Source organism: Danio rerio, chromosome 14 (genome assembly GCF_049306965.1).
Source record: "Danio rerio strain Tuebingen ecotype United States chromosome 14, GRCz12tu, whole genome shotgun sequence".
In the NCBI taxonomy this organism is placed as follows: domain Eukaryota; kingdom Metazoa; phylum Chordata; class Actinopteri; order Cypriniformes; family Danionidae; genus Danio; species Danio rerio.
The window spans coordinates 302,501-320,000 of record NC_133189.1 but is presented as its reverse complement, the minus strand read 5'-3'; the positions used below and the strand labels follow the sequence as shown (position 1 = coordinate 320,000).

General features: G+C 38.4%; 2 protein-coding genes across 9 annotated transcripts in view; both read left to right on the top strand.

Annotated features, from left to right (window-relative positions):
• The window catches only part of nkx3-2 (NK3 homeobox 2), a 5,974-nt gene extending 1,141 nt beyond the window's left edge, over nt 1–4,833 (top strand). For 3 of the 8 annotated variants that reach the window (XM_073921237.1, XM_073921239.1, XM_073921238.1), the window contains 3 exons: nt 2,288–2,334; nt 3,501–3,705; nt 3,927–4,833. In XM_073921237.1, coding sequence (XP_073777338.1) covers nt 2,288–2,334; nt 3,501–3,705; nt 3,927–4,354 — 680 coding nt within the window. In that variant the 3' untranslated portion in view covers nt 4,355–4,833. 8 annotated transcript variants of the gene reach the window in all.
• Nucleotides 4,834–13,533: 8,700 nt separating this feature from the next.
• The window catches only part of rab28 (RAB28, member RAS oncogene family), a 20,547-nt gene continuing 16,580 nt past the window's right edge, over nt 13,534–17,500 (top strand). The window contains 2 exon segments of the mRNA NM_199752.1: nt 13,534–13,714; nt 17,076–17,172. Of these exon segments, the coding sequence (NP_956046.1) occupies nt 13,640–13,714; nt 17,076–17,172 (172 nt within the window). The 5' untranslated portion in view covers nt 13,534–13,639.

Here is a 17,500-nt window from a genome sequence, read left to right as displayed (position 1 = left end):
GCAATAATAAATCAATGTGTGCATGCAATTGGTATCCAAATATATTAATAATAGGTTTATGAATATAATTAACTAATATGACGCCTTCCTTAAACGGTTGCCTTAGCCTAGAGCACATAGGAAAACAAATAGCATTAAATAGACAACACTTACCATTACACACACACACACACACACACACACATAAAAGACGATAATAATAACAATTTCACACTAGACGCGCACTACGCAAGGTGCGTAGGGCCCCGAAAATTACACAAGGCCGCCTTTACAATTATTATGATAATTTTATGCTGGTCTTATTAAATAATTAATGATTGTAAATTTTAATAAACAATTTTCTATTAATTATTTAATAAGACCATCATAAAATTATCCAAATAATTGTGGGCTATTTTATGACGTCTAACCCCTCGCATGTAAAAAAAAGTAAAAAATTACTTAATATTACATTTCATTAAGGTCTACCCCTTTCAGTAATGTGAACACTAATTATTTTCGTACAGTAATTTTATTGTTGTAATAATATAAATAATCATCGTTAACATCCGGCCGCAGCTGTATCCCCTTCTCGGGCCCCTGTCTGTCAGAGTCAGTGAGGGGCCAGTCCTGCGCATCTGGACTGGATGGGCTTTAAATTCCCGCACACCAGTTTCATTTGGCTGCAGAAAAGAAAGAAGGGCTTTCATACTGGCGCGAATATGGCATGAGATGTGCTGTCCTCCGAGTCACGCCATCCCTCCATTAATGTCCTCTGTCTGTCAGCTGCTGTTAAAGCGCGTTATTAATACTGACCGCAGATCAAGGCGAAGCTAAACGTTCATTTTTACTTTAATTCATGAATCATTTTCCCCTGTGAGGATATTCCCGAAAGCTTTCCGACTCCACACACCCATAAGCGCACGCTTGTTAGTGTTTTGGGGTTATTCCGAGCTGCTATCTTTATTTTTTGATGATATTTTTTATATTAATGCATAAACCACTGATTCCACACAATCTGCTAGACGTAAACACTATGTATGTATATATTGCGCATGTAAATCGCGCAATCAGACTCGTGTAAATCAGGATATATTCTCAGACAGACAGGAGGAACGCGCTTGAATGCCGCTAGATGGAGAGAGAGGCGCGCGCTGGAGTTTAAGGGGCTGTTCACCCTGAAATACTCATTATTTACTCTCCCCGAGTGTTCCCAAACACTTATGAGTTTCTTTCTTCTGTTGGACACAAAAGAAGATATTTTGATCAGTGCTGAAAACCTGTAGTTGACTTCCATATTAGAAAAAACAAATACAGTGAAAGTCAATGATTGCATGTTTACAACATTCTTCAAAATATCTTCTTTTGTGTTCAACAGAAGAAAGAAACTCATAAAAGTTTAAAACAAGTAAAAAGTGAAAAAAATTATGACCATGTTCATTTTTTGGGTGAACTATCCCTTTAAATTGCCTCGGCTATATAATTTATGTGTATTAATGATTCTCACAATCGTGTTAATAAATGTGTCGTGTAAAAAATTTGATTCCCATAAAAAGAGATTTTTTCTTGTATTTTTATGGTGAAGAAAACGCTTAAAGTTATATATAAATATATATATATATATATAATTTTTATAATTAATTTTTCATAATTATTTTATATATATTTTAAATAAATTATATATATAATTTTTTTGTCCAGTTGAAAGCTTAAATTGATGTGGTGTGTAAATATACGCCTTCGAGATTAAATATTCTCTGATGTCTCTTAAATGTCAAATGCTTATTTTACGTATTTTATCGTTTTTATTTATGATTTCATTGTGTTTTGGGCTGGTAAAATCGGTCATAATTTAGACATTTGCATGTATTAAATACTTTATACATTTTATTTTTCTGTTTTGACGCTTTGGTAAACCATGACAGAATAATTCACATTAGCCTATACCCTTCATTACCTGGGGAAAACCTGCACGATCGCGTAATGTTAGAAAAACGCGGAGAATAATGTGCGCTTTTTATTTTAGGAATGTATTTTGGGGATTTTACTCGAACAACAAAATGCATTAATTTCTGCGCTACAATGACAGTATAGGCTACGGAGTACTATCCGACATCAATTAGCCTAATAATAATAATATCAAGCTTTGTATTATAAGTTTGTGGTCAACGCAAATTATAATAATGTCAATTTAGTGAAATGGGCTACTTTAATTTCAGTTATGAATGAACAATAATAGTTTAGCATAACTTTTGTCGTAAACAATAACTAACAAATAAATTATAGGGACACTTTCTTATTTCTGCAGTGCATTTGAGGACAGTCAGCCGAAGACTGCTGCATCGACTAATGAAGGTAACACCGAATACGTTTTTGTTGTCGTTGTTGCTATCCGTTTATTATAATAATATTTATATGCTACTATTAATTAGTATTATTAGGACTAATTATTATTATGTTATTACCATAATTATAATAATGATTGGTGTAAAAAGACTAATTAAGAAGTAATGTTGCCCTATACGCGTAGCCTTTTCTATAATCCATATTTTGCTGTATTTGCATTCATAAAGAAGTTCAATTCTAAATTTATCCTCAAATGGCCACAAAAGTATGAATGTTGGAACAAATTAACAATTAAAACAGCAACAAAAATGTTCAAAATACGAAGGTGGGAGTTGAAATTACTTTTTATTCGAACATACATTTAATCAGCTGGTTTATTGTAATTTGTGATGCCACACAGACGCGTTCCGCTGATAAATCAGATACAGGAGTGTCTGGCAAATTAAAGAGTCTTCGAGCGACTTCTCCTCAATTTACTCTAAAAAGAATTGAGCTACTCACAGATAAGTGCTGTAAATCCTCCTGAACCGACGACCAGAACAAAAGCACACAAAAATATTCTGTATTAATGTGATGTTACTGAAAGAGGAGTTTGGCTATCTGCGTGCGCGAACCCGTCAGTGCGATGATGCGCGCGCAGGTCGATGATGATGATGATGATGCGGTTTCAGGTCATCTGTTCTGTTCTCATCTGCCTGTCAGTGTCATTTAAAAGGGTCACTGATGTCTGTTCGTCTCTCCGCGGGTGTTTAAGGGTTAAAGGTTTCTGCGTTCTGGGTGTTCTGACATGCTCCTGTAAATATGTGGAAGTTTCCCATCCGCCAATGAGCGCGCGCCGCCGCTGTGCGCTCCGCCAATGGGAGGGTGTTGTGGGTCAGTTTCAGCCACAGGTGAAGTGTATAGTAGAGCTGTGTTTTCACTCACACTCGCGCTCTGGCGACGTGGATGCTCATCCACCAAACTCCCTTTACGCGCGGCGCGATGCGACCGAACTGCGGCCACGGAGCTCGATGGACCGCGTAATCTTAACCCTAATGCTCCGCGACCCGGTCTGACTAGTGCTGCTCGACATGGCTGTGCGCAGTAACTCTCTGATGCCATTCTCAATTCAAGCCATTCTGAACCGAAAAGAGGAGTCTCGCCATCTGAACGAGCTGGATGTGTGTTTCTCAAAGAGCGCGTGCTGGAAAATATTCGATGAAATGGACGCACCGGAGCGGAGCGACGAAACGGAGCATAAGAACTACGATTCCGACTCCGGGCTGAGCGAGGACAACGACGCTAAAGCGCAAATCGACGCAAAGCCAGAAAAAGACGCAGATTTAGCGGACGAGACGGATCAGGAATCCGCGGCCAAGGGCCTGAGCGACTGCGTGTCCGGTGAGTACCACTCAAAGCTTCATCTGTTTAAGAGTTTTACTCGTGTTTGGAAAGCTCTGAGCTCCAGATGTTCACTAGTTGAGCGCGTCTGAGGTGAAGCGTTCCAGAAAAGCTCCCTGTCCATTTCTACTGAACCTTTTTGAAAAGCCTGTCGGAGAAACTTTATACTCAGAGTTTAGTTTAAAGCGCATGTTCTGAACGCGTTTGTGGTTCTTCTCCAGACTGTAACACGGCCGAGGAGAAGAGCGGCGATGCGCCGAAGCAGCGGAAGAAGCGCTCCCGGGCCGCGTTCTCCCACGCGCAGGTGTTCGAGCTCGAGCGCCGCTTCAACCACCAGCGTTATCTCTCCGGACCGGAGCGCGCAGACCTCGCGGCCTCCCTCAAACTCACCGAGACGCAGGTCAAGATCTGGTTCCAGAATCGACGGTACAAAACCAAGCGACGTCAGATGGCCGCCGATCTGCTGGCGTCAGCCCCGGCGGCGAAGAAAGTGGCGGTGAAGGTGCTGGTCCGGGACGACCGACGGCAGTACAGCCCCGGGGAGTTGCTGCGACCGCCGCTTCTGTCGCTGCAGCCCTCTTATTATTACCCGTACACGTACTGCCTGCCCGCCTGGAGCCTGTCCTCCGCCTGCTCTGGAAACCAGTGACACCAGGACTCTCCGACCCATATTTATTACGCGAAAGACTTTCGTTTACCGAACACGCCGAGTGAGCAACCAAAACCGGGAGATGTTATTCAGTGGAACTGTCTTCACCGAAACAGACTCGTTATCTCCAGGACTGCTGATGTGCTCCTGATTAACTCTATTAGGATTCTATCTCAGAATGTGTGGAAATGTGTCATTCCCGGCTCGTGTTTTAGCGAAATGTTCGTTCTTCTGGTTGGAAAACAAAGCAGCACTTGATGCCGTTACTGCCGTTCGGTTTTAGGGTATAAACGGTAAGACTGGCACTTTCCCCCTCCACAGTTCCACATGTTAAAATCAGAAGAAAATATTGAACATTTGCTGGACTTGAGGAGCCGTGAAGGCTCGCCCGTTTACTAGACATGTACTTGTTTTCATATTGGTGTATCGTGTTTTGTTTAATGAAAAAGAAATGAAGCATTAAAAGGTATGAAGAATAATTTCAGTCGTGTTTCTCATGTTTTGATCAGGTGTGATTTCTCTGAATCCTCAAAGTAAAAGCATGAAATTAATGACCCGTGACATGAGCCCACTGGAGTCATTACAGCAGCTAAAGATTCAATCATATTAGTGTGAGTTCGACACGAAACAGCGCAGACAAACGCGCATTTATTCAAGGAAAAGGCTCGGGGTTAAAGGGAAACATGAAGTATTAGTCGTGCTCGTGTTATTTTCGGAAATCTGCCTTTTGTTTTTAAAGCTGAAGGCATGTGTCTAACATCACTAATACGCGTTCATTTTCCTTTTATAATTGTCGCAAAAGTATGAGTTGAATTTAAACAAACAAATTAAATGTAGTAATGTTCAACTTTGTTTAAATTCAGCCCAAATTAATTGTTTACAACCACTTAACTTAAATAAATGTAGTAAATCCCAGGAAACATCTCTGAATCATTTTTTTTAATGTGATATTCATTACAATACAATTATTTATTATAAATTAAGTAGTGCAAAAAAAAAAACAATAAAATGATCACAGTTTTACGTCTAAAACTATTAGATTAATACATGTTTTGGGCTTGTGATTTAAGTTAAATATTTATTGTGTGCGACTGCGCGATCAGATGCGACACTGCGCTCAATTATTAAAATATGAGATTGATCGTTAATTTTTAATGTTGCTATATCAATGTATAATTTTAATTTCAATAAACTTTGTATGTAAATGAAGAGAGGTCAGAGAGAGGCATACCATAGTTTACTTTTTTTGCTTGGTCCATCTATCCTAACATCATGATTTATTTCACAATTAAAGAGCTAGTTCACCCAAAACAATTAAAACTTATTATTTACTCACCTTTAATTGGTTATGAATTTCCTTTTTCTGATAAATGTTAGGAAACTCCATTCATTTACCAGAAAACTCATTTAAAAGTCAATGCTGCACATTTCCAACATTGTTCAAAATGACTTAATCTGTGTTCAACAACCACAAAATGAAACCCAAGCAGGATTGTGGCGATTTAATGGTGTAAACGATGACATAATTGTCAGTTATTGATCACTTTATCCCCGGTTTATCCCTTTAAGCGACTGGAAGAAAACATTTCAATTAATGCAAGTGAATATAGGATGAAAACCAACGCTGCGCTTGCTGGAGTTTCTTGCATTAAAGCTGAAAGTGAAAAGCAGCAGCTGAGACTGCATTATCCTTCAGTAAAACTAAGTTTGATCTACAGAGAGAAGCGTTTAGGAGCAGGTGGAGATGATCGGGTTCAGCTCTCTCTCTCTCTCTCTGTCTCTCTCTCTCTCTCTCTCTCTCTCTCTCTCTCTCTCCATAGAGCTTTATTGGCATAACTTGTCAAGTAGGCTATTACCAAAGCGTTGCAGAGTATAACCAATTAATAAATCGTATAGTGATTGTAAAATACAAATAAACAGAAAAAAACACAATTAGAATTTTGAGGGACACAAAAATAAGAGAAAAAAATTAATATGAGGGTTGAAAATACCATGAAAAAGAAACTAGGTCAAATATAGCAAAATAAAATGCTATACAAATGTACAGTAATTAAGATTATGATTTAGTAATGTGTTTCTCTGTTTATGACGGCTAATACGATCCTAACCGCATATTTAGCTTTTCTTGCTAAAGCTGATTCTGTAGAGGACTGTCAAACATGTTATTTTTAAATATGTTATTATTTATTCTCTTTTCAGGGCAGAATTTGCGCTGCATACACTAAAGCTACTAAAACTGTGGTCACTGTGACAGTACCTTTTTTAAGGTAAAGCGCATATAAAGCAGCCTAAATGTACATTAGTGTGCCATTTAAAAGATTTAGGCAATTTATACCAACAGGTAACCTTTAGGTACCACAATGTAGGTGACCTACTACCCCAGTGACAGCTTTTGTAGCGCTACACCTTTATTTGTGAATGTGTAAAGACATGCTGAATCCTTTAAATTGACTCACATTTGTGGAATAGGGAAAATACTCTCTAAATATGTTTGCTGCGTGTTCAGACTACTTATTTAAAATGAGCTGAAGCAACACAATACTTTTGTTTTTGCCAGCTTAATTGTTTTATCCTCACTCAACCTAAAATTGCAAATAAATTAAAAAAACGTTGAGTTAGCTTACGGTTTTCGTTGGGTGACATGGAGGAGTTGTGTAACCCAACATTTATTTTACAGTGTACTGAAATTAAATGAAATAACTTAATAAATTATCCCATCTCTCGAAAATGACGTGTGCTGTTTATTATAACTACTTATTTAATTGTTTTATTTTTAATCCACTTACACTTTTAAAAACTAATAATTCAACTTAATTCCTTCATGTTGATTGTGTAAATCCAGCACTGTTTACAGAGCTGATGTTGCGCTTTGTTTGAAAAGAAAGTTTCGTAAAGCTTGAATAAAACTATATTGGATTGTATTTCAGATATAAATTTCATATTAAATACTTCATTAAATACCGAATATTCAACAGGATTAAACCCGTTTGCTTTATTATCAGTTTTTAGGTGGAACATCCTTGGATTTAAATGTCAGACATGATGGAAAATAACTGGGATAATTCGTAATAATGTCAAATAATAACAAGAGTTAATGATTCTAATGAGACCCATCGAGAGATTCCACTAAAACAGCACAAAATGCGTCACATGCATTCGCCTTTTTCTTCTTGCGTGTATGTGTTTTGTATTAGCACGAGCCAGTGCGTTTAAGGGCTTTTAATGTATGCTCTATATTTTGAGGAGATTTCTCTGAGAGTGCGTGCATGTGCTGAGGGAGATGCATCCAGAGAAGAGCACGAGCCTTTACATTCTTCAGCATAAATGCAGCGAGTCCGACTGTTCAACTTTCCGGGAAAATCTGTGTAATGACCAAGAAAAAATAGAAAAGCAGAGAGCAGGGCCTTAAGCTTTAGTCTCAAACACAAACGGGCCCGAGCTCGAGCTGATCTGGAAATCATTCACAGATGGAGCTTCATTTTGCCACTCAAAACGCTTTTGGCATTGAAATAATCACTCAAAATAAAGCTTCAGCGATTCCCTGGTTCACTGAACATCCTTCATGGGCTTCATCTATTCTCATTGAAGATTTATACAATTATTTCATTACAGTTATTTTATTTAAGATAAGAAAACCACCAAACCTGAAAATTAATTTCAGAAATGATCGATTGACGTCAAAATGTAAATCCCTGAAAAGCTGGAACTGAAGGCTTTCTCTCTGTTTTCGACGTGTTATAAGTGTTGATGCGTGTCGTGTAATGACATGTTCAGTGTTTCCCGCGTGTCGCTCCTCTCGTCAGTATTTTGACAGGATTTGCAACTTTAACAACCCTCGCAATTTCCCAGTACATAAGTGCTTTTTTACTATCCCGTGAATGCCTGTATATTTTGGGTCAAATTTTGGACGTCAAGGACAATTTCTTTATACACGCTAATAGAGCGCGCCTGTCACACATAATGGCGCGTAATCAGGGCAATCATTTTCCCGCGCAGAGACATGAGCCAGTTGTTGTTCTAGATCAAGTTTCACGTTTAATGGAAGAAAATTGGCATTTCAGTCACTTCATTGAATCGGAGCAGAATCGTCCACCTGCGAGAAGTCAGTTTACCTGCTAACTGGACGTTATTGACCGCACATGTTTGTGTTGTGTCGCGCTGTTTGTTCGTCGTGAATCCATAATCATAATGGCTGACCGAGTGGCCGTGAAGGAGCCGCCGTGGACGCGCGCGCGTGTGTGTGTGTGTGTGTGTGATGTGAAGCAGATGTGTTGCGTGTGGAAATGCTTAGCAGGTGCTCGCGCGTGTTTAACCTCACGCCTCCAGCAGTTAGCGTGTCACAGCATCACGTCTAATTATCATGTCTAATTATCACGTCCAATTACACTCCAGCTTGTCGGAATGATCCCTTTCAATTTTCCTCGATTTAAATATAATTTCATATAGATATGAATCACCTACAGTTCCTTATTAGGAGTATTTTCTTAAACTTGAATGTAATGGAAAAATTGCCGAATAATAAGCTTATTTCATAAACAATAAACATTTGTAGTTGTTATTATATCCCAAACTTTAATCTAATATAAACTCTAAAAATGCTGGGTTATTTCAACCCAAGTTTGGGTAAATTATGGACAAATGCCACAGCTAGTTGGGTGAGTTTTTTAAATACATTTTATAGGGCCAAATGCACCACAACATTTGGGTTTTTCCTTATTATTAAAATTTTATGTTGAAATAACCCAGCATTAACATAACCCAACACACACATAGGAAAATAATAATTGCTTAATTTGCACTAAATGCTAGATTGTATTAAACCAACGTTTTGTCAAATATGTACACATCCAACGTTGGATAAATTTCAATAAAATTTTTAAACAATTTGTTTATATTTAACCCAGCGTTGGGTCAATAAAACACAGCATTTTTAAAAATGTAGATTGATTTATGTTCCTCATCGGTGTTTGCTATTTCCTTCTGCATGTTTGTAATTTTTCTAGATTTGTCATAAGAATTAAGAAGAATTAAAAATAACAATTAAAGGCACATGTTAGTGCTCAGCTTATATTGCTTGCAAATGTAATGTTCATTATTAGACAATAAATGCAGTGATTGACCTATAGTGCTAAATCATTTGTTAATTTGACTTGACTCGTATTCTGAAGTTGTTCCCATATTTATTGCACACTTATTATTATTACTAAATATTTTATTGCAATGAATTGCTCCTGTTTATGATATTAGTCTATGTCTAAACGACTCTTCGAGGCCTGCATCGCCTGTCACAGACGGCCGGTGTGTGCTTTTATTTATTTATTTGGTCACAGCTGTAATTTTGTGATAAATAAAACGGTCTTAGATATAGGCCTACAGTGGAATAAAATATAGGTTTTAATGAATAAGTTTCTGTTTATATGCACTATTACGGAAAGTTCCTCAGTCAGTCGTGAATCTCCCAGTCTCTTCAATGTCGGATGATTTATGTCAGCCTGGAGATCCCTGGAGCTCCATTAGGTCAGACCTCTCCATGTCTTTTACGAAAATTCCTCTTTTAGCAGCTCTATATTTGCTTCTGGTTGCTCTCTGAACGCTGGACTCTCTGGGTTTATTTTTCTTGCAGTGATTGAGCAGCTGAATCTGCGTCTGTGAGCTTCTTCTCAGAGGATCTGATATTAGAAACTGAGTTCACCGAGGATTAAGCGTCCGACACGCGCGCTCCTCCTGCGGGTTTGTTATTGTCTGATATCAGGTCACGGGCTGCGCGTTTTCGCCAAATTCACGCTCAAATAAAGGATGAAAAGGGAAACTCGCACCATGATATTTGATATTGGCTATCAGGGGTGGAGGAATCTGCTGACAAAAGATCCTCAAACCAGACTTGGAAACACTTGGATTTAAACAAACTTGTTTGGGATTAAAGGTTTATTTGTTTAGAATTGGCCGTTAATTGTTGAGGATTGACCTTTTTAATTTGAATTTACAGTTTATTTGCTTGTGTTGACAGTTTGTTTGAAATTGACGGTTTATCTGTTTGTAATTGACCGTTTTTTAGTTTTTGTTTAGAATTGACCGTTTTTTTAAAATGGACAGTTTGTTTGTAATTGACGTTTGTTTGTTTTTTTGTTTGTTTGTTTGTAATTGTCGGTTTATTAATTGACAGTTAATTGAACAAACATTATAATTATAATTTTAGTTTCAATCATAAATTACAGCAATAGATTAATTTCCTGCAGCAATGGATTCCATTTCATCATCCCAACACAGTTTTGAGTAAAATGTACAAAACCAATTGTGATAAAACTAATTGTTCTTATTAAATGTATAGGCTAATTTTAACCCAATTATTGAGAGTTGTTTAGTTATACTAGAATTATATCAGATTTTGAAAATAAATTAATTTTCAGATTCTGAAATTATTTTTGTTAATTTTTTTAATATATATTAATCTATTTACTTCAATATCCTTAAACTGATTATTTCCCGCTAATATCTGTTGATTTGGTCTCGTGGAATTGTGTGCGTGTGTGTTTGTGTGTGTGTGTGTGTGTTTCATTCACCATATGACACCGACACACCCAGCAGTGTTTAACTAAGGCCAAGATCATAATACAGATGCAGATGGCAGTGTTAGCTCTTTCTTTCTTTCTTTCTTTCTTTCTTTCTTTCTTTCTTTCTTTCTTTCTTTCTTTCTTTCTTTCTTTCTTTCTTTCTTTAACCACACTATAAATGCTGGGTTGTTCGGGCATTGGGTCGATTGGACAAGCCCAATCGTTGGGTTAAAAAGTGTAATTTAATTAAATCTAAATAATTAACCTAACTTTGTCATATTTGACCCAACATTGGGGAAAAATAACCCAAACATTTTTAGTGTTCTTTCTTTCATTAACCACATGCATCATGTTTTATATAGTGACGATTATAACCCCAACCTAAACAGACCCTGACAGAATGTTTTAAATAATAATATACAATATAGTACATTATTATATATTATGCATATAGGCCTATTTTATATAGTTTATAAAATACTGTTAAAATATACAAGTAATCAAGTTATAATTTTAGTTTTTAAGTTTTATAGACTTGATATTTTTAAGTCATTTTTAAAAGTTGGTTAAGTTGAAGTTGAAATTGCTTATTAAAATGAAATTGATTCAACTTATAAATTTAAAAACAGCATTAATTTAAATATTTAAGTATATATTTATCAGTCTATTGAAATAATTTATAGAACATAACATGTCATATTCTTCTCGATGGACAGTAAATCATTTAAATAAATTTGCAATGATATATTTATATAGTGTTTTTAAACCATATGGTAACGTGTATAAAGAATTTGTAGTATCTAGAACTGTTAATGCATGCTGTGGCATACTGTATAGTATTTGTCATAAATACTGTAATATACTGTATTTTTACAGTAAGGTGTGGTGTATTAGTAAAAAAAAAAACTACAGTATGTTGGTATTTTTATATTACTAGTTGTTTTTTTTTACCATAGCACCTGTAGAATCACAATAGATTCATCACTATAGTTGTTGTGTTGCCATAGCAACCGTAGAATCACCACATCAGATTATCCATTACTAGTGTACAGTTGAAAACACTACAGTATTTATATATTGATGTTATTTGAGGCGGTTCATTCCGCTGTGGCGACCCCAGATTTATAAAGGGACTAAAACGAAAAGGAAATTAATAAATTAATGTTTTTTGAAGTTCAAGAATTCTTTACTAAAATGATGATTAAAAAATATAACATGTATCTGTTGAAGATTTATGTTTGATGTGTGTTTATATACAATGCTCAGCAAATATGAGTACACGCCTCACAAATCTCTTATTTAAATTAATGTTTTCTGTAGGAACTTTTACAATATTATATTTGTGCATGTGCATTAGATTAGTCAGCACTGAAGCCAAATCCAGAGCTTAAATAAAGTAAAGTACACTTAAATATGTTATAGAAACTTATTGAAGAAAACATTTTAAAAATAGCAAAATTCAAGAAGAACAAAAAATGTATTTCCCCCCTAATGTTTGCACAAATTCAGTTGCATTATATTTCTATTTCTAAAGATAATTGGTGACTAAAATATTATTTAAAAAATATATTTGTATAATAAATTGGTTTTGTTCAATGCACCAAAATACATGACCCATATATTCCCTGAGAAATGGAAAATAAATGTGTATTATTTATGCTGAGCACTGTATGTGTATGTGTGTTTGTGTGTGTATGTGTGTGTTTAGCAAAAGCTGTAGTTCTTCAACAGATTGGATTAATCAATATGATTATGACAATAGTTTTGGCAAATTTGGATGAAGAGTATAAACTGCATAGTGGATGTGAATAATAAAACACAAACAGGGCTGTGTTCAGCATCTTGCGCAGTGAATTTGATCTCCAGATCTGCTGTCACATCAATAGCCTATCAGACCTAAACTCACAACTACAGCACATAAATGTTTTTAATAATGTGAAGTAATCATGACAGAAATATCTGCAGAAAATATACCTTTAGTAGTATAGCAGTCATAACATAATAATAATAATAATAATGTATAATTTCATATTTTATTACTAATATTATATCCTGTTAATATAATAGATGTACAGTTATCTATAATAACAGCTTTATTTTTTTAGTTGCAAAATAATACTTTCCTGTTTTAATATTAAGAATTTGCCGCAGTTTGACTGAAATTACATTAAACTGACTTAAAATATTGTAACTTTTTCATTAGTAATCAATAAATAGCGATGATGTAACACACACACACACACACACACACACACACACACACACACACACACACACACACACACACACACACACACACAATCAGTGATCGGCGAATCCACAAATCTCTCCCTCTTTCGCCATGGCAACAGGAAAGCGTCATGAAGGACGAGTCCATTCGGTGTCGCGGGAGCGCCCGGTCTACATCAGCACGGTAAACTGCGCAGCTCCCGTGTCAGTCTCCACACCGGTAGCCAGTCGTTTTTACCAGTTATACGCGAGAGCGCTGAGATCAGACAGAGCGGTGCTGTGCTCGAGTGGTGAAGCGGTTTCCCGCGCGCGGGTGATGCTGTGTGTTGGTTTGCGCCGAGGGAAGATGGCGGCGGCAGGATCTGATCAGATTATCCGCTCCTGGTAAACCTCTGCCTCCTCTCTCAGACTGCTGGTTAACCGAGAGATCCACAGTCTGAGCCCGAGTGTGTGTGTGTGTGTGAGTGAGAGAGAGTGTGTGTGTGTCGCGCTGCCGAGCTGAAGCATGTCGGACTCCGAGGAGGAGATCCAGGAGCGGCAGCTGAAGATAGTGCTGCTGGGAGACGGAGCGTCAGGGAAGGTAAGAAAACACACACACAACACACACACAAACACACACACACACACATAAACATATACAGCACTTACACGAACACACATCATAATATTACACATATCGTAGACAACACACATGGCGTATAACACACGTCACAAAACACACACACACACACACACACACACACACACACACACACACACACACACACACACACACACACACATCATATACAAGACACACAAACATCATAAAAAACACACACTCACATACCAGTCACACACACTGCATACACACATGATACTTCCACTACATGTCACACACACGTCAGAAACACACATCATATACAACACACACTCATTATACCACACACTAAGTAGCATGCAATACACACACATCACATACAACAAACACACTTATACAAACAGTACATGCAACACACACTTATAACCTATATTGACGCACTAGGTGGCATGCAATACACACACACACACACACATACACGCACCACACATCACATACAACACACACTCACCATACACACATCAGAAACACATACAGTACAACACACACACACACACACACACACACACACACACACACACACACACTCATAGAGAAACACTACATGTAACACACACTTATAACCTATAGTCACTCTGTGGCATGGAACACAAACACACATACACACTACATGCACCACACATCACATACAACACACGCTCATACACATATCAGAAACACACAATACAACACACACACTCATAGAGAAACACTACATGCAACACACACTTATTTTGATGCACTAAGTAGCATGCAATACACACACATCACATACAACAAACACACTCATACAGACACAGTACATGCAACACACACCACATACAACATATACACACCATACACACATCAGAAACACACATAGATATATTACATGCAATAAACACACACACACACACACACACACACACACACATGTTGAATGGTACTACAAACATGTTGACTGGATGTGTCAGATGTAGTTTCTCTATTTTTATGGGAATAATCTGTGAATATTCATGTCAAATCTCACGCTAATCTCTGAAAATACAGAACATTTCATTTAGAAAACATTAAAATGATCAAATAAAGGCAGAATATCAGCAGCTGTCTGACCGTAAGTGAAATGTTAGACGATTTAAACACAGAAGGCATGAGTAAAACAGCAGCGATTTCACGGTATAGTGGATTAATTCAGTTAAATATGGTGAGCAGGAGCAGATTACGGTCGTGGAGAGCGCTGCTGCTGCGGCTGCTGCTGCGGCTATTCTTAGCGCTGGTTTGGTTGTTTTAATCTGCTGGTTAATCTGAACGAGAAATGCACATGCAGAGGTCTGAGCTCAGCTCCATTCATGCGCTCAGCTGTGTGTGTGTGTGTGTGATCAGAGATTTATTGTCTACTGTTTTATTTTGTGCAGTCAGGAGACAGGTGGAGAGATAGGTTAAAACAGACGGAGAGGGGACTGGTAGAAGATGGGTGAAAAATAGCAAGTAGAGAGAAACAGACAGGTAAAGACAGACAGACAGGTGGAGAGAGAGACAGATGATGGGTGGACAACAGGTAAAGAGAAAGATGGAGAGGGAGAGACAGGTAGAGCTAGACAGGTTGAAGACTGGTGAGGAGAGGGAGACAGGTAGAGGGAAAGAGACAGGTGATGGATTGAAGACAGGTAGAGAGAGAAAGAGAAGTAGACAGGTAGAGCGGGTGAGACTGAAAATGAGTAGAAGACCGGTGTAGAGTGGGACAGGTGGAGAGAAAGAGATGGAGAGACGGACAGATGGAGAGAGACAGGTAGAGAGAGACAGGTTGAATACAACATGAGAGACTGATAGAGAAAAGTGGAGAGAGACGGGAATGGGTAGAAGACAGGTGGAGAGAAAATGATGGAAAGAGAGACAGGTAGAGGGAAAGAGACAGGTGACTGGTAGAAGATAGGTGGAGAGAGACAAGTTAAAAACAGATAGAGAGAAACAGACTGGTGGAGAGAGAGACAGGTAGAGGGAGAGAGACAGATAATGGGTTGAAAACAGGTGGAGAGACATAAATAAAGAGAGAGAGACAGGTAGGTGGAGCGAGACAGGTATAAGGAGAGAGACAGGTTGAAGACAGGTGGAGAGAGAAAAAAAGAAGTAAAGAGAGAGACAGGAAACAGGTGGAGAGTGAGACAGACAGGTGGAGAGAGAAAAATAGAGAGAGAGACAGGTGACGGGTAGATAACAGGTAGAGGTAGAGATTGGTGAAGGGTAGATAACAGGTAAAGGTAAAGACAGGTGACAGGTAGATAACAGGTAGAGGTAGAGATTGGTGAAGGGTAGATAACAGGTAAAGGTAAAGACAGGTGACAGGTAGATAACAGGTAGAGGTAGAGACAGGTAGATAGAAACAGGTGACATAGATAACAGGCAGAGGAAGAGATTGGTAAAGGTAAAGACAGGTGACGGGTAGATAACAGGTAGAGAGAGACAGGTACAGGTAGAGACAGGTAAATAGAGACAGGTGACGGGTAGATAACAGGTAGAGGTAGAGACAGACACAATCCGACATGAATCTTCTTGAAAGTCAGACAGAGCTTGTGTCTGTGCTCATCCAGGTGTTGGAGACTGTCAGTGTCTCCAGGTGATCGTGTCCTCTTCACCTCGCCGCTGCAGTCGGGCAGATCTGTGTTTACCTGCACATGTACAGTGTGACTGTCAGATCACAGCTGCTCCGCTCTGACGGCAGAGAAGCTCGGCTCACTGAGAGTTTCTCTGCTCGAGCGCTGGACACAAGGCTTTCTGGACTCTTCTGTTTGGTTTGTGTGGCGTCCGCAGTGTTTCTCGCTGACCCTCACCACCGCAGCAGAGGATTCTGGGTAACCGTAACTCTGCAAACCCTTCTGGCTCCAGATGGGGCTGTTTAAACCTGACTTACAGCGGCGCTACTGAACGCTAACACAAGTGTGTGTGTGTGTGTGTGTGACCTGTGCTGTCACTAGCTGTGTTTACACTCAGAGATGTGAAGTAGATTCCTGCACAAAACTGTAATATGAATAAAGCAGCGCTTCCATATAATCAGACACAGACGAGCACAACCTCCTCAGCTCCTGCTGCGTCAACAAACTAACAGATGCGCATCACAGCAGCAATAGACTGCAGGACGGATCTGATTGGCTGTGCTGCTGCTGGAAATGAAGCATCTGTCAATCAAAGCTGTGGTCAACCTTTAGCTCCTCCTCCAGAGCAATATAGAGGCGGAGCTTTTGAAAACTGAGGGTCATTTCTGTGATGTAAACCTGTTGTAATGTGTGTGTGTGTGTGTGTGTGTGTGTGTGTGTGTGTGTGTGTGTGTGTGTGTGTGTTTTCTCAGACGTCTCTCGCCATCCGCTTCGCACAAGAAGCTTTTGGGAAACAGTATAAACAGACGATAGGGCTGGACTTCTTCCTCAAGAGAATCACACTGCCAGGTTAGACACACACACACATGTACACACACACACACAGACATGAATATGTGCGTGCACACACACATATCCAGACCTGTATTTATAACACATACACACATATATGGATACTCATGTATGATCACGAATATAAAAACATGAACACACACACACACACATTTAGATAAACACATTAATATATAAACACACATGTATATAAACATGCGTATACACATACACACACACACAGAAGTAGACACACCCACTCTCTCACACACACACCTTTAAACTCACAGGTAAACACATATGTACACTCATACCACACACTCACACATAGATGCACACACATACT